The following is a 22735-nucleotide window of genomic DNA, read 5'->3' on the forward strand; positions in this document are numbered from 1 at the left end:
TGTTACCCACCTGCCCCTGCCAGCTGAGTGGGGGAAGGGCTCAGGAAAGTAACAGTGGAGTCTGCTAGGACTCGATTCCAGACAGAGCTGTCCCTCTTACCCTTGCCCTTATGCCAGACAATTCGGTGTCTCCCCATGTGTCCTTGGTACTTTTTGAGCTGCCGTCCCTAAGCTGGAGCTCAGAGTGAGTGAGTTTGTGAGTGATTCTGTGTGCAATCCCTTTAACCTACAATACCCAGGTCCAGCAGTCTTCCATCTCACTCAGCCACAATTTCCTCTGGTTTTCACAGACGGATATTATGGGGACTTCTCTCCCAGCACTGGAGCCCTGGTCCGGGGAACTCGGTGTGGGGTTGGACTGCTTGCTCTTCACCAGGAAGCAAGGTAAGATATCCCACCCATTTCTTAACCACCATACCATGGGTATGGGAAGTGTCTGTTCCACATCTCCAGTAAGTGGTGGCTTTTTATTTATATTCTGAGATATGGGGATTCTGTTCACCACACAGTTCTCGGTGATGATTATTCTGTGATTCAGTAATATTTCTGATGTCATCATGAGAGGAGGTTAGCACAGCATTTACCTGCTCTGCCATCTTGACTGGGACTTCCCTTTTGTAGTTAACTTTTGACAGTTTTAATGTACTGCGCCTTTGTGAAGGCTTTTTTGGATTGAGATAATTAGGTGTTCTATCAGCTTTTTGTATCTGAAAGTCCAGATCTTTCCATAGCTTTGGATATTTTTTCCATTATTTTTTTTTATAAGCTCCATGTTTTTTTTCTCCCTCACTTCTCCATCTGGTGTACCCATTATTCTGATATTGCTCTTTCTAATAGAGTCAGATAGTTCTCATAGCATACTTTCATTTTTTACTCTCAATTCTCTCTTCTACCTGAGTCATTTCTACATTTATACCTTTAATATCACTAATTTTTTTCTCCACCTGGTCTGCTCTATTTCCTAAGCTTGCCAGGTCATTCTTCATCTCATTTATTGAGTCCTTTGGCTCCAGAATTAATTTGTATTTTTTAATAGTTCCTTCTCTTGATAAAGTGCTCCTTTTGTTCGTCGATTTTATTTTCAAGTTCATTAAGCTGTTTTTCTGAGTTTTCTATTCTTTTTTAAGTATTTAACTCTTAACTGTGTAGCAGGTTGATTAGTAGAGGTCTTTCTTTTGTTTTCCAGTAGGAGGTGCTGTAGCACAAGTTTGTTTTCTCTCTTTTTTTAAATTAAATTTACTGAGGTTTTTAATTAAATTTATAGGTTTCAAGCATATAGTTCAATAATACATCATATGTATATTGCATTGTGTGTTCACCGTTCAGGGTTAAACTTCCTTCCGTCGCCATATATTTGACCCTCTTGACCCTTACCTACCTCCCCCCACTTCCCTCTGTTAACCACTAAACTGCTGTCTGTATTCATGAGTCTCTGCTTGTTCGTTTGTTGCTTTCAGTTTTATATCCCACAGATTAGTGAAATCATATGGTTCTCAACTTTTTCTGTCTGACTTATTTGCTTAAATGATAATCTCAGGGTCTATTCATGTTCTCACAAATGGCAGTATTTCATCTTTGCCTATAGCTGTGTAATATCCCATAAAAAAGATGTGGTGCATGTATATAAGTTTGTTCTCCCTTAACTATTACTGGGGCTACCGGAAACTCTGTAGGGCAATCTTGCGTCAGTCATGGAAAATGCTCTGTATTCCCAGAGCAAGTGAGTATCCTCTTTATACACTGGTCACCTCAGTCTCAGGACACCACCTCCATGGTGGGCTGTGACAAGTTATGGGTCTTCTGGTCTGTATGTTCCCTACACCACTTTCCTGCAGCCACACTTCTCAGTCTGAGGTGTCTCTGATGCCTCTACCAGGCTCTGCTACAATGGATGGAGGAGGAGCAGACAAGGGGAACAGGACTCGAGTGTCTGAGGTTTCCTTCTTTCTAATGGGTTCGATCACAATGAATATAGACTATTTCGTCTAGAAAGTTGCTTCTGCTCTTTGGTGATTTGCTGAGTGAGGGTTTTAACGCGAAGTAGCGGGGTGTATTCCTGTGTTTATGGTTTTCTTTGTCTGGTGATGGCAGCTTGTGGAATTCTGCTACACCTTGCAATTGCTTCTCTGCCTCTGACCCTGGGCTCAGCCTCAATGTGTACTGGCCACCCAGGCCTGATTGCTGCTTCTGCATCTCTGATCTGCACATTGGGGGTTGCACCCTGACCCTTCAGTGCTATCATGTGTGCTGTGGCCAGAGTGAGTGCCAGACTGCTTCTGGCTCCCATCTCTGTACTTCTCGGCCTGTCTCCCCTGTTCACTCCCATATACCACCTTCGGGTGTGTCAATGCGCAGAGACCTCAGACGTGTTTGTGTGTTAAACAGGGAATCTTTTGTTGAATCATAGCTGTCCAACTTGTTGTAACTTGAAAAGAAGTGGCCTGGACGTCTTCTCATGCTTCCATGCTTCTGATGTCACAGCTCGAATGTTTTTTTTTGGACTCAGCAAACCATATCTAACATTTCATTTATTTCTCACAGCATCTGTTTGAAGTAAGGTTTACTTTTTCACTTGTCTTCAGAAATAAGGAATCTTATGCCCAGGTGGATGTCATTTTTAACAATAATGTAAAATTACAGTTAAAACTTATTGTGTATTGTCTTGAGTTATGTACAAATAGACCCATGCACTGTTTACTGTTAATTCATGTATGGCTCCATTATTTCAGCAAATTGTACGTTTAAGGTATATGAGTTTATCATATGGAATTATACTGCAATAAATTAGTTCTAATGAAAAATTCTAGAGGTCTAACTCATGTCAGATCAGAAGCCAGGTGGGAGATATGTCTTATAACTGGGAAGAAATCTAAGTGTCATATGTAGACATAAAATCTGTGAAATTAAACTAAGGTATCCATATTTGATAAACTATTTTTTTCCATAAAGTATACAATTAAGCTACATATATAAAATTGGAGTGAACATTATATATTGCTTGAATAAATAAGTGCAATACAGATGCCCAAAAATTCATGGATGAGCTTCAGAAATACAGTGTACCAACTCACATCAGAATACAGACTCACAAGGAATCCAGGAGAGATCAGAACAACTCCCCACTGTCCAATCTCATTTGATTATAAAGGCAGTATATTAAAACAAGTGCTTTTAGGATGGCCTGATATGCAGAAATAGCTGATACAATAATAAAGGCAAACCAAACTGAGATCAATTATAATAATCTGCTTCTCATTTTAGGTATTTGTACAAATATTTGAAGATAGCAATGATAATCTGTTATTGTAGCTTATTTCACATAATTGTATTAAAAAGTGACTCCATCGACGTTCACTTCTAGGTAACCAGTAGAAGTTGGAAAGATGTGTCTCTTTTCACAAGAGTTGTGACCTGAATCAAATGAATAGAAGGAATTCAAGCTCTCTAATGAGTTCCATTTTGATCGTGACACATTATGGATGATATTGATATTATTCACTGCCCACTTTGTGGATATGACAAAATTTAGAGAAGCAGAGACATTTCATTTAGAGCAGTGGAACGTTATATCCGTATGCAGTACTGTAAGTTTTCAGAAACAGAAAGGTAATTCAATAAAGAAACCATAAACATGTAACCAATACTTCACCCCAATGGGAAATAAAACCCAAACAACCTTATCTTTCTCTGCCTAATATGTTTCACTTAGCACAATATCCTCTTAGTTCATCCATGTTTTTGTAAATGGGAAGATTTCATCCTTCTTCATGGCTGAGTAATATTCCATTGAATATATGTACCTCCTCTTCTTTATCCATTCATCTATTGATATACACCTAGGTTGCTTCCATATGTTGTAAATAATGCTGTACTAAACATAGAGGTTCATATATCTTTTTAAATTAGTATTTTTGGTTTCTTCAGATAAATACCCAGAAGTAGGATTGGAGGGTCATATAAATGTCTAATCACTATGTTGTATGCCCAAAACAAATATAATATTGTATATCAACTATAATTAAAAAAAAAACCTCGAACATGAATATCAATCCTCTAAACTTCTTCAATGAGTAGGTGTATGGCATAAAAAAATTTTTTCATAATAATAAAATATGTAGTTAAAAATTTTGCTTCCTCATATTTAAAGTCATCTGTGACACTAATACTGTGTTAGGTAAATTAATTTAATGAAATTTACCTTTCAAAGTAGACTTCACTAGGAGATATATGTTTGATAATCAGTTTTTGTCAATGCCTATAGTAGGCAGTGGGGACACGAGCCTGAACAAAGAATAACATCAGGAGACCAGTAATAAAACTCAGTAGCATGTTAGAGTTCACATCAGAAAGAGCAGTTAGGCAGTGATGTAGAAAAGAATGACAGACCCAAAGTGAAAACTTTGTTTTCAGATTTTTCTCTGCAATAAAATTATGAGACTAATACTATTAATTAAATTTATTAATAATATTAATAACATTAATACTATTAATACTTAGTTGCTAAGTGTAGCTTTTTCCATGTGAGTGATATAACTCATGACCATTCTTTCAGGCAAACTGTAGAAAAATCACTTAGGAAGATGGATTTCTTTTCAGAGAGCATGACTTTTAAGAAATCCAATTTGTCCTATAAAAAAAAAAATGGAAATTCCCAAATATTTCTCAACGAAGCTTGGGGAAAACATGGGGAGAGAAGGAAAATAGAAAAATGGAAAACTGTCCATACATCAGACGGAGCAGAAAGTTTAGTCAGACGAGTAATCAAATTGTCCAAAGAAGTTTAAATTAAAAAAATGGAAATTGCAGACAATAAACAGAAGGAGCAAGTGTTTTTCCACAATCTGATCAAAAAGTTCAATTTCTGGCTCTCATGCTTTCAACTCTGCAATCATGGGCACTTTTTCAGCCTCAGGATGATTGTTCCTTTATATAGCTGCCATCCTAAAGAATCTTCAGGGCCCTTTTATGTGTTTGTTCCTCAGACCGTAGATGCAGGTGTTCAGCATGGGTATGACCATGGCATACAGTACCAATGCTCCAGCATTTGAGTGTGAGCCATAGAGCTGAAGCTCTAAAATGAAAGGTCACCTATCTACGTTAAATCTTGATGTCTAAATTTTTACGTTTTTGATTTCATGTTACTTAATCATTTATTCTTTTACTTTCTATTCTCCACATTTCTTTTCAACATTTAAAGTGACATTATTAAAGAATCTCTGTTGTGCATATATGTACATTTACTTTAAAGTCAGGTAAAAACACACATATATGTTCATGTACATACACTCCTATGGGAAAGAGTTTTTAGACTCAAAAAATTTTTCCAAATATTTATTTATTTCTAACCTCAGTCACCTAAAGTAGGTTTATCATCTCACATCATCATCAGAAATAAGGAAACAGAGGATCAGGGTGATCACATTTTTTAAAACATTTTTATAACAAAGCAATTAAACTGTAGTGAACCTTCTAAAATTGTGTATCTGTGTCTACTCATATCTGTATGTATTCTTAATTTGCGTATGGCTCCCTCAATTCAGCAATTTATGCATTCTAAACTTTTTAAAAGGTATTGACTTTTATTTTTTGATTGGTATAACTAAATATTTTTTTAAATTAAGTTTATTGGGGTAACATTGGTAAATAGAATTATATAATTTTCAGGTGTATATTATATTTCGACATCTGTGTATTCTATTGTGTGTTTACCACCCAAAGTCCACTTTCCTTCACCTACTATATTTTGATCTCCTTTACCCACTTCACCATCTCCTTATCCCCCTATATTTGCACGCTTTACCCCATCTACCTACTCCCTCCACCCCCACCGCACTAGTAACCACTAGTCTATAGTCCTCTGGTGACCATGAGTCTATATTCCATGTCCATGAGTCTCTGTTTCTTTCTCCTGTTCATTTGTTGCTTTGAGGTTTATATCCCACATATAAGTGATATCATGCGATTTTCACCTTTTTCTGTCTGGCTTATTTCGCTTAGTACAATTATCTCGAGGTCCATCCAGGTTTTCACAAATGGCAGTATTTCATCTCTTCTTATGGCTGAGTAATATTCCATTGTATCACAGCTTCTTTAGCCAATTATCTATCGTAGGACACTTCAGTTGCTTCCGTGTCCTGGCCACTGTGAATAATGCTGCTATAAACATCGGTGTACAAATATCTTTTTGGATATGGGTTTTCAAGTCTTTGAGGTAAATACCCAGTAGACGGGTTGCTGGATCATATGGTAGGTCAATTCTCAGTTTTTTGAGGAACCTCCATACTATTTTTCTTAGTGACTGTACTAATTTGCAGTCCCACCAGCAGTGTATGAGGGCTCCTTTTTCTCCGCATCCTCTCCAACATTTGTTATTACTTGTCCTGTCGATAATAGCTATTCTAACAGGTGTGAGATGGCTTCTCATTGTGGTTTTGATTTGCATTTTCTGAATAGCTAGCGATGTTGAGCATCTTTTCATATATTAATTGGCCATTTGTATGTCCTCTAGGAAGAAGTGTCTGTTCAGGTCCTCTGCCCATTTTTTGATTGGATCGTTTGGTTTTTTATGTTATTGAGTCATATGAGTTCTTTGTATATTTTAGATATTAGGCCCTTATCAGAGGTGTTGTTTGCAAATATATTTTCCCATTCAGATGGTTCTCTCTTTACTTTGTTGGTGATTTCTTTTTCTGAGCAGAAGCTTTTTAATTGATGTAGTCTCATTCATTTATTTTAGCTTTTACTTCCCTTGCCTGTGAGGTCACATTCATAAGATCCTCTTTAAGTCCAAGGTCCTTGAGTTTAGGTCCTGTTTTCTTCTATGCATTTTATTGTTTGAGGTCTTATACTCAGGTCCTTAATCCATTTTGAGTTAATTTTGGTGTGTGGTAATAGAAAACAGTTTAGTTTCATTCTTTTGGAGGTGGCTTTTCAATTTTCCCAGAACTGTATATTGAAGAGGCTTTCCTTTCTCCACTGTATGTCTTTCTCTTTTTTGTAGAAAATTATTTGCCCTTATAAATATGTGGTTTTGATTTGCATTTTCTGAATAGCTAGCGATGTTGAGCATCTTTTCATATATTAATTAGAGTTCACATTCAATAATAGTTATATTAGTTTCAGGTGTATAGCATAGTCGTTAGACATTTATGTAATTAACAAAGTGATCCAGGGAGGCTGTGCAATGTGTCCCACAGGTTCTGAAGAATGTTCCTTGGGTGGGTTGTGTGTGCTCTCCAGTTGTAACTGAGTGTTTATGTCTTTTGATTGGAGCATTTAATCCATTTACATTTAAAAGAATTGTTGATAGATATGTAGTTATTATCATTTTTTAATTTATATTTTTGATTGGAGCATTTAATCCATTTACATTTAAAAGAATTGTTGATAGATATGTAGTTATTGCCATTTTTTAAGTTATATTTTTGAGCTTTTTTCCTTCTTCCTTTTAAAGAAGTCTCTTTAACATTTTTTGTAATACTGGTTTGATGATGATGAACTCCTTTAGCTTTTTCTTGTCTGAGAAGCTCTTTATCTGTCCTTCGATTCTAAATGGTAGCTTTGCTGGGTAGAATAATCTTGGTTGTAGGTCCTTGCTTTTCATCCCTTTGAATATTTCCTGCCAATCCTCTCTAGTCTGCAAAGTTCCTGTTGAGCAATCAGCTGACAGTCTTAGGGAAGCTCCCTTGTAGATAACTAACCGCCTTTCTCTTGCTGCTTTTAAGATTCTCCCTTTGTCTTTAAGCTTTGATGTTTTAATGTGCCTTCTCCGAATTTACTGAACAGTCTTATAACCAGTGTTTTGAACTCTGCCTGTGGTTGATTGTTTGTCTCCATTTTGTTCAGAAAGCTTCATGCCTACAGCTTTCTTCTGCTTTCTCAAGATGACATTGGCTATTTGTGGTGTTTCATGGCTCCATATTAATTTTAGAATTGTTTGTTCCATTTCTATGAAAAATGATATTGGAATTTTGATAAAAATTGCATTAAATCTGTAAATTACTTTGGAAAGTGTCAAAAAACAAACATCAGCCTAGAAAAATTTCGAGATCTAATTGGCTTCATTAAGGAATTTGTAAATGGGGCAGCATCCCATGTAGCAATTAGAAAGGAACTCCCAGTGGTTGTACAAATTGGAAGGTTATCATAGAAAGAAGGGTGGGGCAAGGGAGCCATTAAGAAAAATAAAATTATTTTTAGACCAGGACATCTTTTAATTTTTATTTTGGGGCGTGGGTTGTGGTGGAAGGAGACAGCAAGAGTTTTATCCTACAGATTGTGTCTTCTTTGGAGGATGGTGAGGGCCCACATTACTTTATTGGTGCTGTTAGAAAACTCAAGGCATTTGTTTCCCTGCATAAAACAAAGCCAAAAGAGACAGATAGGAGTTTGCAGCAAAGAAAGCAGAGGTTTATTTAAGGAAATGGCACCTAACCTGATGACACAGGTGAGCTAGCGATCAAAGACCTGACTCCCTAATGGTTTCCTGGGGATAGGAGAAAACTCTTTAGTCATGGTAGGTAAGGGTGTTGGGGCTGTGGGCTCTACTCATTAGTCAGGCCTATGGTAGGGGGCAGTTGATCGTTGCATCAGGTCCTGATGTCAGTCACAGCATCTTTGTGTCTGGTTTCAAGGGAGTGCTGGTAGGGTTGTTGTGCCTTCATGGGGGTTGAGCTACAAGATGTTATCTTTAGTTTGATAGAAACTGTTTCTGTGGTCAACAGACTGAGGCTTTGATCTTAAGGCAGTTCGATGCTGACCTAAGGGCTTAATGATTAGGGAAGTGGTCATGCAGTGTGCAGAAGCATAAGTGGAAAAAAACAAGTGACCCAAGGACAGTTTGAATCAAGAATAAAGAGAAGAGAGTGCTGAGTCCTAGCACTAGACCACCAGGGAAGGAGATAGCAAGGGTTTTATCCTGCAGATTCTCTCTTCTTTGTGAGGGTAGTGGGGGGAATATCATTTTATTCATATGTGGGATATAAAACTTAAAGCAACTAATGAACAAGACAAATAAACAAAAACTCATAAACACAAACAATTTAGCTGTTACCAGAGGGAAAGTGGAGAGAGAGTAGGCAGATAAGGGTACAGGGGGTCAAATATATGGTGATGAAAGGAGATTTGACTTTGGATGGTGAACACACAGTGCAGCATATAGATAATGTATTATTGAATTGTACACTTGAAACTTATATAATTGTTTTAACCAATGTCACCCCATTATATTTAATAAATAAAATGAAATAAAATAAAATGAATTATACCAATCAAGAAATAAATTCATTGAATGCATGATTGAAGAAAACTAAATGTCACTTTTAAAGCTCAGTGTTGTCATTTCTTAATAAACATCGCATAAAACCTTAAAAAAAAGAAGAGAAGACAAAAAGTCATTTTAAAGAAGTGGAGATTTATCGGGTTACAGTGCCTTAACAGAAATTCCAAACAGGTTGATTAAGAGAGTTTGAAACTGCCATTAGATACGGTATTAAATCTAGGTTTGGCATTATCTGCTTTTAGCCCCAGTGGCACCGTTTGGGGCCTCTGATTTTCTCTTTAACAGTAGTATGGACATTTCAATAGTATTAATTCTTCTCATCAGTGAGCACAGAATATCTTTCCATTTATTTGTGTCTGCTTTAATATGTATAAATTGATGAATTAAAGGAGTCATATGAAAATTAAGAATACATGCTGATATGAGTTGACACACACACATAATTCAAAAAGGTACACAACAATTTAATTGCTTTGTTATAAAATTGTTTAAAAAATATGATCACACTGATCTTTTGTTTCCTTATTTCTGATGATGATGTGAGATGATAAACCTAATTCAGGTGATTGTGGTTAGATATAAATAAATATTTGGAAATATTTGGTGAGTTTAAAGACTCTTTCACGCAGGAGTGTATATATGTAAACATTTATGTGTGTTTTTACCTGACTTTCAAGTAAATATACACACATGCACAACACAGATTCATTAATAATGTCACTTTAAATGTTGAAAAGAAACTTGAAAGAAAAGTGGAGAGAACAGAAATTAAAAGAATAGATGATTAAGTAGCATGAAAGTAAAAATGTAAAACTTTAGAGATCAAGATTAAAGTAGGCTGGTGACCTTTAATTTTAGAGTTTCAGCTCTGTGGCCACCCACAGCTCACACTCAAAAGCCAGAGCCTCTATGTTGAACACCGTGGTCAAACCCATGCTGAGCTTCTGCATCTATAGTCTGAGGAACGATGATATAAAGGGGCCCTGAAGATTCTTTAGGATGGCAGCTATAAAAGGGCCAATTGTCCTAAGGCTGAAAAGTGCCCATGATTGCAGAGTTGAAAACATTAGAGCCAGAAATTGAAATTTTTGATCAGATTGTGGAGAAAGCACTTGCTCTTTCTGTTTATTGCCTGGAATTTCCATTTCTTTATTTAAACTTTGTACAATCTGATAACTCATCTGACTAAACTTTCCACTCTGTCTGATATATGGACAGTTTTCTATTTTTCCATTTTCCTGCTCTCTCCATGTTTTCTCCAAACTTGGATGAGAAATATTTGGGAATTTCCATTTCTTTTATAGGACAAATTGGATTTCTTAAAAATAATGCTCTCTGAAATGAAATCCATCTTCCTAAGTGATTTTTCTTCAGTTTGCCTGAAAGAATGGTCATGAGTTGTATTACTCACATGGAAAAAACTACTCTTGGCAACTAAGAATTAATACTATTTAATACTTTTAATTAATAGTATTAAGTAATTTAATTATTAGTATTAATTCTCATAATTTTATTGCAGAGAAAAATCTGAAAACAAAGTTTTCACTTTGGGTCTGTCATTCTTTTCTACATCACTGCCTAACTGCTCTTTCTGATGTGAACTCTAACATGCTACTGAGTTTTATTACTGGTCTCCTGATGTTATTCTTTGTTCAGGCTCGTGTCCCCACTGCCTATTATAGGCATTGACAAAAACTGATTATCAAACATGTATCTCCTAGTGAAGTCCACTTTGAAAGGTAAATTTCAATAAATTAATTTACCTAACATGGTATTAGTGTCAGAGATGACTTTAAATATGAGGAAGCAAAATTTTTAACCACATATTTTATTATTATAAAATTTTTTTTCCACGCTGTACATCTACTCATTGAAGTACGGAGGACTGGTATTCATGTACAAGGTTTTTATTTTTAAAGAAAAATTACAGTTGATATATAATATTATATTCGTTTTAGGCATACAACATAGTGATTAGACATTTATGTGACCCCCCCATCCTAATTCTGGGTATTTATCTGAAGAAACCAAAAACACTAATTTAAAAAGATATATGAACCTCTATGTTTATTGCAGCATTATTTACAATACATGGAAGCTACCTAGGTGTTCATCAATAGATGAATGGATAAAGGAGAGGTGGTACATATATTCAATGGAATGTTACTCAGCCATGAAAAAGGATGAAACCTTCCCCTTTGCAAAGATATGGATGAACTTAGAGGATATTATGCTAAGTGAAATATATTAGACAGAGAAAGGTAAGGTTGGTTTTTTTCCCCACTGGGTGGAAGGATTGGTTAGCATGTTTATAGTTTCTTTATTGAATTATCTTTCTGTTTCTGTTTGAAAACTTATAGTGCTGCATACAGATAGAACTTTCCACTGCTCTAAATGAAATATCTCTGCTTCTCTAAATTTTGTCATACCCACAAAATGGGCAGTGAATAATATCAATATCATCCATAATGTGTCATGATCAAAGTGTAACTCATTAGAGAGCTTGAATTCCTTCTATTCATTTGATTCAGGTCACAACTTTTGTGAAAAGAGGCATATCTTTACAACTTCTACTGGCTACCTAGAAGTGAAAGTCAATGGACCAGCAGCCCACAGAGATGAGGGTTCATGATGACTATATAGTGCAGCGGATGACAGATGGCCACAAACCGATCATAGGCCATTACGGTCAGGAGTAAGTTGTCCAGGCATCCAAACATAATAAAAAAATATATCTGGCTAAGGCAGCCTACACAGGTGATAACTTTGCTCTGTGTCTGGAGGTTCACCAGCATCTTTGGGATGGTGGTGGAGGTGAAACAGATGTCAGCGAAGGACAGGTTGGATAGGAAGAAGTACATGGGTGTGTGGAGGTGGGGGTCTGAGCTGATGGCCAGGATGATGAGCAGGTTCCCAGTGAATGTGACCATGTACATGGAGAGGAAGAGCCCAAAGAGAAGAGGCTGTAGTTCTGACTCCTCTGTGAATCTCAGGAGGAGAAAGTTTCCAACTCTTGTTTGGTTTCCTCTTTCCATGGGCTATTGAGTTTGGCCAGAAGGAGGAGAAGAATAACACAAAATTTACTACAAATAAGCAATCATTAGAATGATAAAAAATATCCTAATCCAAACCCACAGAAATCATAAAGTCATTCATTTTAGGTACTGGTTGGCTGTCTTTGCTGACAACTGGTGGTTGCTATTGCTACCTAAGAAAATGGTCTTTCTCTAGGTTCAGTGTTTCTCAAATTGTGGTCCCTGATCAGCATCACTTGGGAACCTATTAGCAAGACACATTTTTGGGCCCATTTCACCTACTAAATCAGATATTCTGAGCATGGAGCCAGTTCTCTGTGATCTTCCAGGAACTCTGATATACACACAAAGTTGAGTACTACTTCTTGAGTAGTGGTCAACTGTATCCATAAGCAATCATTCCTTTCCCAACATCCTTGATGGTTGTCTTACACTTTTTGCTCAGTACTTGTGGGAAAGGGGAATTCCCTAAATCTAGGTACACCTACCAATCATTGAAAGGTTCCTTAACTGTGCTGTAGTTTCTATATGTTAGATCCTCAGGACCTTGGGTACTCTTTCTGCTAACAACAACAAGATAACCAACATTATTATTAATCACCATTTATATTTCATTTATATTATCAATATTCCCAAGTAAAATAAAAGGTGATTTTTAAATATAATGTGCTAGTGTTCCTAAATACTGAGTGTGTCTTTTCTCATGCATTCATCTTTTTTTAGCTTTATTAAGGTATAATAGATTTATAAAAAAATTGAACCTATTTAATGTATATATCTTGATAACTTTAAACATGTGCGTACACCTATGATGCCATCACCAGAATCACGGTTATAAACATAATAATCACCTCCAAAAATTTCCCTGTCTTCTTTGTGTGTGCATGTATTTGTGGTAAGAATACTTGTGATCTATCCTCTTATCATTTCAAAGTGCATAATACTACACTATGTTGCACAGCAGATCTCTAGAACTTATTTATCTTGCATAAAAGAAATTTTATACCATCAATATACAATTTCCCACTTACCCTCCCTGGGCCCCTGGCAATGACCATTTCATTCTTTGTTTCTATTAGTTTGGCTATTAGTTACGTAATTCATATCAGTGCAATAATGTAGTATTTATCCTTTTGTGTCAGGCTTATTTCACTAAGCATAGTGTCCTCTGGGTTCATCTATAGTGTTGCAAATGGCAGGATTTCTACACAGTATTTTCGTGTATTTTAGGTTTAATGTCATTAAAAATAATATTCATCTACAGTATATCTCTGATATTACTATTATATTAGGAAAGCTTTTTATTTTTCTGCACTTAAGGTATCATTTTTATTTTTTGGATTTTCTTATTAATATTAGGATTTTTTCTCTAATATCCATCTACTTTCTCCAAATGATATTAATTTACAACACATATTTATCTTTAGGTCTTATTGCATTGGTATGAAATCTCAGAACACTTTTCAAATTTATGATAAGAGTTGGAATTCTTATTCTTTCTTTTATGGGAGTAATCCTAGAGTTTTGTGATTTAATACCATGTTCACCATAATTTAGAATATATAATTTTAAAAATCAACTCGACTTGTATTTTTTATTCCTAGATACCTTAAAGGATCTTTCAAAGATATAAATAATTGTTTAGAGGTTAACTATTTAGAAAAAATAATGTTAAATAATTCTTCATATTCCCAAATAAATTTCAATTGTTAAAATTCTGAATGAGAAAATGTGCCTTCCACAAAGTTAGAATGAAAACATTATCTCTTTGACTGATAAACTTAATATTTTTATAGAGCACTATAAATCATAGAAAGATTAGTGCATTAACTAAGAAAAAGGCATAAGATATTAACAAGTCATAAAACAAAACATGAAGAGTAGGTATTTGAGAAAAATTTCATTCTTACTGTGAACTATGAGGGTGAAATTAAAATAAGATGCCTTTGTCACCGAGAAAATTAAGAAGCCCTTTAAAAAAGATTAAAAATGCAAATCCATTATGTAAAGAGAAAAAAACACTTAAGACACTGCTATAAAAGATATTTGGTCTGGTTTCTCGGGCTGGAGAAATTAAATAAGCATACAGATTTTTTATATTTAAATTCATATTTGTACAACCCCAAGGAAAATTGATCTACAAAAATTACATCAAGATGTGGACAGAGATAACCTTTGAGTGATAACATGAATTTTGATTTTTAGATTTCTTCTCTTATATTGTTGAAAAGTGCAAATAAACACATATGCAGTTTATCCTCAAGAAACAAACACTTTAAAATTTGAAGATTTTGTTAATAAAACTTTCATAAAACAAACCTAGGTAAAGCAGAAAATAAAGATAAAAGCAGAGTTAATGAGCTGAAAAGAAGAAAAAATTAGAACTAAAAAATAAATTTCACAACTAATTCTTTGGAAAAAACAGATAAAATTAGACAGAAGTCTGATGAAAAAGATAAAAAGAGAAAGAACAGGAATGCCTAAAATTAGGAATGAGAAAAATGAACACAGAGGAAAGAAATACTTAAATTTGTTGGGTAATGTTAGTTATACCTCCATGTTAAAAATGTGAAAAATCTCTAAGAAATAAACTTATTTCTGAGAAAATATGTGTTCCAAGTTGATTCAAGTTGGAGAATAACAGATTGATAATTAAGGAAAGAATTAAATAAACATCAAAACTTACCACTAAAAATGCTCAGGTGGGATATTTCATTCTTACTGTTAACTATGAGGGTGAAATTAAAATAAGATGCCTTTGTCACTGAGAAAATTAAGAAGCCCTTTAAAAAAGATTAAAAATGCAAATCCATTATTTGTATTTAAGTATTAAAGAAGAAACGATAGTCTACCATCATTAATGGTATTATTCAACTCTTGAGAAGTTCCAATCCAACCAATGCAATGCAAGGAAAAAAAGATATAAGAGGTCTCAGTATTGAAAAGTCAACTCTTCATTGTTTGAAGATGATGTCTTGGCTGTAGATAATGAATTTGCAGTTTAAAACCTCTTTTAACTGTGTATGATTTGAGTAAGGCAGTTAATATAAACAAATAAGAAAACCAGTAGCCATTTTTAAGTGGCATTCGATGGCATATAGTATTTTTAGAATGCTTTGCAATCATTGCTTCCATCTAGTCCCAAAACATTTTCATCACTGTGAGAACTCTCTGCATATCTTTGTAACTTTTCTTTAAATATAAAGATATTCAAAAAATTAACAAAAATGAGAAAACCAGCAATGTTCATATGTCTAGTTAAATATCTTAGAAAATAGATTACAATCATTTTGCATATTAACAAAAATATAAATATCCTGGAACAGGAACTGGAAACTTGCAAATACACAAAAATGAAAGTGATAAATTTACTAAATTAGCTAAAATTTCTTGAGGACCTCCAAGAGTTGAGCACTTGTGTTATATTTTATATGCCTTGGCTGATTTTATTATCACTATTTTTTTTATTTAACAATGAATATGTGTTTACAGTAATGCAATGATGACTATTAATATGTACAGGTGATAGTGACAATGAAAAAACTTCCAATGCTTTATCGCCTGTAATTTAATCCTCCTATCAACCGTATGAAGTGGATATTATCATTATCCTCATTTTACAAATGTGGAAACTGAGACACAGAAGCATTAAGTAACTTAAAATCACTAGAGGTATGAATGAACTCGTAATTGCTAACTACTGGAATCTCAGGGAATGTTTCTTGTTTGAATGAATGAATGAATGAATGAACGAATGAATGAATAAGATTTTATAGATAAAAAATATAGGAGCATATTTGATAGAGAAGAATAAAGGCACTCATAGTGGCTCCTGAAAAATGGTTAAGATGGCTGGGTATGACACTCTTGAGAGTTTTTGAGACCTGAGAGAAGGTCAATTTCTATTCCGAAGGTGAGGAACCCTCAGAATTGTGTTCCAGAAGAGAGAAAAAGGAAGCCAAGAGGAAGAGAAATTGAGAGAGACACAGGAATTGGAATGTGTAGAATGCTTTAAGTAAATTGACTCTCACCATTGCGTTATCTTCATCTGTACAACAAAAGTTTATCCTTTGAGAGTTCTGCCTGCCTCCATACCTGTTTTCTCTGGAAGGTACTCTGATGGCCTTGCTGAACTCTAGTTTTCCTTTCTTTCCTGAGTGATCGATATTCAACTCAGCTGCACAGAAGGGCAGGGAGGTGGTATCAAGGCATCTGTGCTCTGAAAAGGCACAGTTGATCTCTATCCTTCCTGGGACAAGTTGAACTGTAAGCGAGATAAAGAAAGGGGTACGTTTACTGTTTGTTTCTGGGGCTTCAGAGGTTGAAGTCTCATGAATCCTCATTACATTAATTGTTCCATGGTTACTCTATTCTCTGAGCAATTTGGTTCCCATTAGTGAAGAAGCCAAGATAGAAAGGAACTTCTTTTCTGCTAGTTTTCTACCCTTGGGAGCATTTTGAATGCCAGCTGTGTGTGTTCCCTCCCATGTGCCACTTAGTCATGGTATTCTTGTCTCCATGGATCTGACCTCCGTTGTCCTCTCCATGAGAATTGCCTCAAGATCTGAGATGAATTTCTTTGTCTATCAAAAGAGTGAGCAGGCACATTTTTCGAGACCATGTAAGTCCTAGGCACCTTGACTTGGTGTTGTGACTAGGATTCTGAACCACACCCAACTTCCAACAGAACCACTCTAATGACTTTGTCACAATTTCTATTCTTACTATTGAAGATGCCATCTAGAGAAAGTTCCAGGGATGTAATGAGAGAATTATGGCAAGAGGTGGATCAGCTGACAAGCAAGAATCTGTACAGGCAAGAATCTATGGATATCTACAGCTTTTCAAGATTAGAACAAGTCTACGGCCTCAGTATTTCAGTCCAAATACAGACCATCTTTATCAATTCAAAAGGGACTTATTTTTGTAGTTTAAGCCAAACATTATTAAAACATTTCCAAAAAATAAGAACAGTGTAATACTTTGGGCATCTCCTTTGAGTGACTATTTTCAGCCTAAAGGGGTAATTAGTAGGATGACACATTTTCTACCACGAGGGCAGACCTACTGTGGGGTCTACTACACTCCTATTATTATATCAAGTGATATACAATCTGTCTGATAAACGCTTTATTACTGGATTAATCTCCTACTTCTCCTCCTCCCAGGATTACCATTCCTGGATCACACTTGGTGGGACAATATCAATCTCTACTACAGTATACTCTAAGGAAACCACCCTGTGAAATCCCTTTTTGGATCTAAAAAAAAAAATATTGAAGACATTGCTCAGGGCAACATGCAATGACTTCTGTATGAGCCTGATGTGGCTGTGTATCTTTATCGTCCATCCAGCATTTGAATATTTGAAGTGTGTTTATCTTGATCAATGTCATAAATCTTGGGGTTGATTCAGTCTCCCTGCCTTCTTATGGCTGTTATGAAAAAGAGTCAGGTCTGGGACTGCACTTTAAAATTTGTATAGGGATTTATGTCCCACTATTATCACATGTAAAAATGTTTAGGGGAAGAGAGGTAGATGAATTTGAGTGGAGAGGCAGGAGCATCTCATGAAGAGTCTTCTAGGCCACTGGGAAGTCCATGACTTACTGACTGCAGTTCCCCCTTATCCAAGGTAGATATGTTTGAGACATCCAACGGATGCTGGAAACCATGGATAGTATTAAACACTCTATATACTATTTTTTTCCAATACATACATACTATGATAAAGTTTAATCCATAAATTAGGCACAGTAAGAGATTAATAACAATAACTAATAATGTAAAAATATACTGTAATAAAAGTTAGTGAATGTGGCATTATTAAGTAAAATAAGGGTTACTCGAACACAAACACTGTGTTACCACAACTGTCAATCTGATCACCTAGATGACTAAGTGACTAATGGGCTGGGAGCATCTACAGCTTAGAGATGCTGGACAAAGCGATGATTCACATCCAGGGCTGGATGGAGTAGGACAGCAGGAGATTTCATCGTGCTTCTCAGAACAGCTTGAGATTTAAAGTGTATGAATTGTTTATTCCTAGAATTTTCTATTTAATATTTTCAGATCACAGTTGACTGTGAGAAGCTGAAACTGCTGAAAATGAAACAGCGGATCAGTGGGACTACTGTATCGATGACTCCCGTATTTGTGGTCATACATTTACAGTGATCCTCATCAGTGGGGGTGTTCATTTTTCTCCAACCACTTTAAATGTCACAGGGAATGGGAGTAATTAAGTTTCTGAAAATAGATGTACATCCTTGGAAATATTTCTCTGTCTTCTCCGATTTGGCTTCCACCTTTGATACCACACAATCCTGTACCTGTCCATGTCACTAATGATCTACAAATAGCCAATCCCATGGGTACTGATTTAAATAATCTGAAATTTGACCTTTGAATGGTTTTTCCTCTTTGACTTTCATGTTCCCGTTCATTCTCTTCCTTTATTCTGATCTTTTTCTCTCGTACATTCTCACTAATTAATGTTAAATGTGTGTCATGTGGCTTCTACACACACACACACGCACACGCACACATACACACGCACACGTGCACACACACAGACCATGGGCTGCAGGTGATCAAGGCATGGGAAATGTATTCTGTGCTCATCAGTCACACCTGGAGTGTTAAGTTCATTCTCAGTTCCACAATTTAGAAGCAATACGACAAAGCAAAGTGAATATGGAGGACATGACTGGATCAGCAAACTGTAGCTAAAGGAGCTCTTCCCATGTTTTAGGGATCAGAGTAGACTAATGTGGGTGGAGATAGAAACAGAGCTGTCATCTAATAAGTGACATGTTTATGCATTCATCAGCCATGAAAAGAAATGAAGCACTGACACATGCTACAACATGGATGAAGTGACAAGATCATGTCGAGTGAAAGAAGCCAGACACAAAAGGTCATGTATTGTATGATTGCATTTATATGAAATATCCAGAAGAAGCAAATCATAGAGGTAGAAAGCAGATTAGTGAGTTCCAGGGACTGAGGGGAAAAGAAAATTGGGAGTGACTGTTAATGGTCGTGAGGTCTTTGAGATGATGAAAATGTCCTGGAACTATCGTGGTGATAGTTACACAACATTGTGAGTGTATTTAATGCTATTGATTATATACTTTAAATTGATGAAAATAGTAAATTTTATGCTGTGTGTATTTTACCACCATAAAAAATTTCTGGGCCCTCTGGATGTCAGTTCACTGCCACATGACAATAATGATAGCAATAGCAAGTAGAAAATGTGAGTCATTGAACTGCAGCCTGAATCGATCACTATTGGTAGTGGGAGCACTCATGGGGATTCTCACAGCAGCCTCGGCCAATGTCTGGGCTAATTAACCTCTGGTTTGGACCAACTCTGTGGTCTACTCTCACCAATTCAGCCCCATTTTAGTCCTCTTCAACCCTTCAGAACCTTCCTCATTGCAGTGAGTCCTCAAGCTGTCCCTCGACATGGGCTGTTTTCAGCAGACACTGGGTGGCACCATCTGACCTCTCGCTCCAGGGGCCAGTATGCTCAGCTCAGACTTTTATGTTTCTCTTTGGGTCATTGGGAACCTAGCGACTCTTCTATGTTACACAAGAACCCCGTATGAGCCAAGGAGGCTGAGATTGAAACCCAGGGTCCTCAGGTTCATCACGCTGTAGAGACCTTCCATCTCTGCAACAGCAGCCCTTTTTAATCAGGGCCAAACTATGTGATCATAATACCCAAGAGCCCCCAAAGAGTTGAGATGAGAGACATGAGCCCCATTTATTTTTTCTAGACTTTAGCTCACTCCCCTGAAGATTTTCCTTGTTTTCTTCCTCTTAGGAAGACACTCTTCTGTGGTTCTCTGGGAGAGGTGATTTGAATCCCCATGGAGCTTTGGGCCATATCTGAAAACATTTTTAACTGTTGTAACTTGGCTGGTGATGCTACTGGCATCCAGTGTTTAGAGGCCAGGGATACTGCTAAACATCCTACAATATACAGGATAGTCTCCCCTCCCCCAGAAAAGAAATGATCCAGCCCCAAATGTCAATAGTGCCAAAGATGTGAAGTTCTGCTTTAAACCATCTTTCTTTCTTCTTGGGGGCACTGAGCTTTATGACTTAGCTCTAGTGCACAGGGAGAGAAACTGGCTTAATAACATGGGGATGAAAAACTGGAGCTTCATAAACAAATTGCCCCTCTTATGGAACAATAGCTGATATTTACTTAGGACTCGCCACTTGCATTCCCTGTGCTGGAGCTTTACCATATTTATCCTATTATGCATTGTTATAAGTTTGTTTCACAGATGGAGAAACTGAGGCACAAGGAGATTGAGCATTTTTCTCAAAATCACCACCTATTAAAGATGGCATCAGCATTCAAACCCAGTCAGAGAATTCTCACACTATTAAGCGCTCTGTCCCACTGCCCTCGATCACACTTGTCCGGGCTCAGGGTCATCAGCGCTGTCACTGGGAGGACAACACACTGCAGAGAAGCTTTCTCAGGGCCGCCTTCATGTCACTGTTCCTCAGGCTGTAGATGAAGGGATTCATCATGGGAGTGACCACCGTGTACAGGACCGAGGCGAATGCTCCCATGCCAGAAGCATGTGTCTGCATGGAACTGAGGTAGACCCCTAGGCAGGTTCCATAGAACAAGGAGATCACCAAGAGGTGAGACCCACAGGTGGCAAATGCTTTATACTTTCCGTCTGCTGTTGAGATCCTCAATACAGAAGACACAATCTGAGAATAAGAGAAAAGGATCCCAACGAGAGGAAAAATGCCCATGATGCTGGTTACCATATATAATATGACATTATTGATGAAAGTGTCAGAGCAGGCAAGCTTGAGTACCTCAGGGAGTTCACAGAAATAGTGTGGGATTTCAATGACTGCACAGAAAGAAAGCCGCAGCATGCTTAAACTCTCAGGAAGGGCCCCCAGCATGCTGATGAACCAGGTCAGGAAGAGTAACTGGGCACAGAGCCGGGGGCTCATGATGGCTGTGTAGTGCAAGGGGTGACAGATGGCCACGAAGCGGTCACAGGCCATCACAGTCAGGAGTAAGTTGTCTAAAAGTCCAAAAACTGTGAAAAAATACATCTGCATGAGGCACCCTGTGTAGGTAATGACTTTGCTTCGTGTCTGGATGTTCAGAAGCATCTTTGGGACAATGGTGGAGGTGAAACAGATGTCAGAAAAAGACAGGTTGGAGAGAAAGAAGTACATGGGCGTGTGGAGGTGGGAGTCTGAGACGATGGCCAGGATGATGAGCAGGTTCCCAAAGATGGTGACCAGGTACATAGAGAGGAAGAGCCCAAAGACAACAGACTGAATCTCTGACTTCTCAGAAAGTCCCAGGAGGAGAAATACTGGAAGCTCCGAGTGGTTTCCTGGTTCCATGTAAAGGAGTGTCTGTCAAGAGAGAAGCAGAAGCAAAACTGAATCAATGACCAACAGGCATCTCAGAAACGTGGTTGGTTACCTTTAGCTCGAACCCAGTGTTTTGAGGAGGTAATGCATTTGCTTAATGGTCTCGTCTCTCCTATCTGTCACTTTGAGGTTTCCAAAAACCGCCATCTTCTCTTGTGTTTTTATGGCAAAGCTACACATGAAAACTAATTTTGTGCCCAAAGCAGATCTCATTTGTTCAGCTGCCCTGACACCTGATTACTCAGCCTTAGCCTTCTCAGATGTCTTTGAATTAATTTGTACTTTACTTTTAAATGCCCTTAAAATAAAAATTATAATTTTTATATTTAGTTTTTAAAATAATAAAATACATACATACAGCTTAAGTTATTATTTTTTAAAATTATTTTCTTATTTATGCCTACAGCACCTGGTCTTCCTAGGTGGTCTCCTATCCAAGTACTATCCAGGCTCGACCCTGCTTAGCTTCCAAAATCAGACATTGGGCTTATTCAGGATGTCATGGCTGTAGACCATGATGGTGGCTCCACTGGGGTGTGAACCCAGGACCTTCTGCATGTAAAGCAGACATGCTAACTGCTACACTATGGAACCACATCCTAATAATATTAAATAAAAAGGCATAGGTCTGTACATAATTTCCAGAAGCTATGATAATGTCATGATATTTTCTTAACTAGTTAAAATGTATAATGGACCCATCATCAAAGAAAAAATTGAATTATCCATTAACTTTACCTCCCAGAAAAGATACAGTGCCAAATTACTAATTTTGAAATCTCATGAAACTTATTTACAATACATAAAAATTATTTGGGGGCATATGAAAATAAACATCCCAGTGAATTTTCTGAAGCCATTTAAACCATGATACTCAAAGCCAACAGACCTCTATAATAGCAGTGGTATAACAAAAATCACAAGTTAATTTCTTTAATTTGTATATTAGGAAAAAGCTCAAAGAAAATAACAATAAAATATA

At 36.7% G+C, this 22735-nt stretch overlaps 1 protein-coding gene across 1 annotated transcript; it reads right to left on the minus strand.

Annotated features, from left to right (window-relative positions):
- Positions 1-20784: 20784 nt before the first annotated feature.
- On the minus strand, positions 20785-21748 carry LOC120616828 (olfactory receptor 7C2-like). The gene has a single exon (XM_039880401.1). The coding sequence runs from the start codon at positions 21721-21723 to the stop codon at positions 20785-20787; it is 939 nt and encodes a 312-aa protein (XP_039736335.1). The 5' UTR covers positions 21724-21748.
- Between the last annotated feature and the right edge of the window lie 987 nt (positions 21749-22735).

This window comes from Pteropus medius, unplaced genomic scaffold (genome assembly GCF_902729225.1).
Source record: "Pteropus medius unplaced genomic scaffold, Ma_sr-lr_union100, whole genome shotgun sequence".
In the NCBI taxonomy this organism is placed as follows: domain Eukaryota; kingdom Metazoa; phylum Chordata; class Mammalia; order Chiroptera; family Pteropodidae; genus Pteropus; species Pteropus medius.

What these genes read in the sequence shown, in the direction of transcription:
- LOC120616828 (XM_039880401.1), bottom strand. Translation starts at nt 21,723, where the DNA reads ATGGAACCAGGAAACCACTCGGAGCTTCCAGTATTTCTCCTCCTGGGA.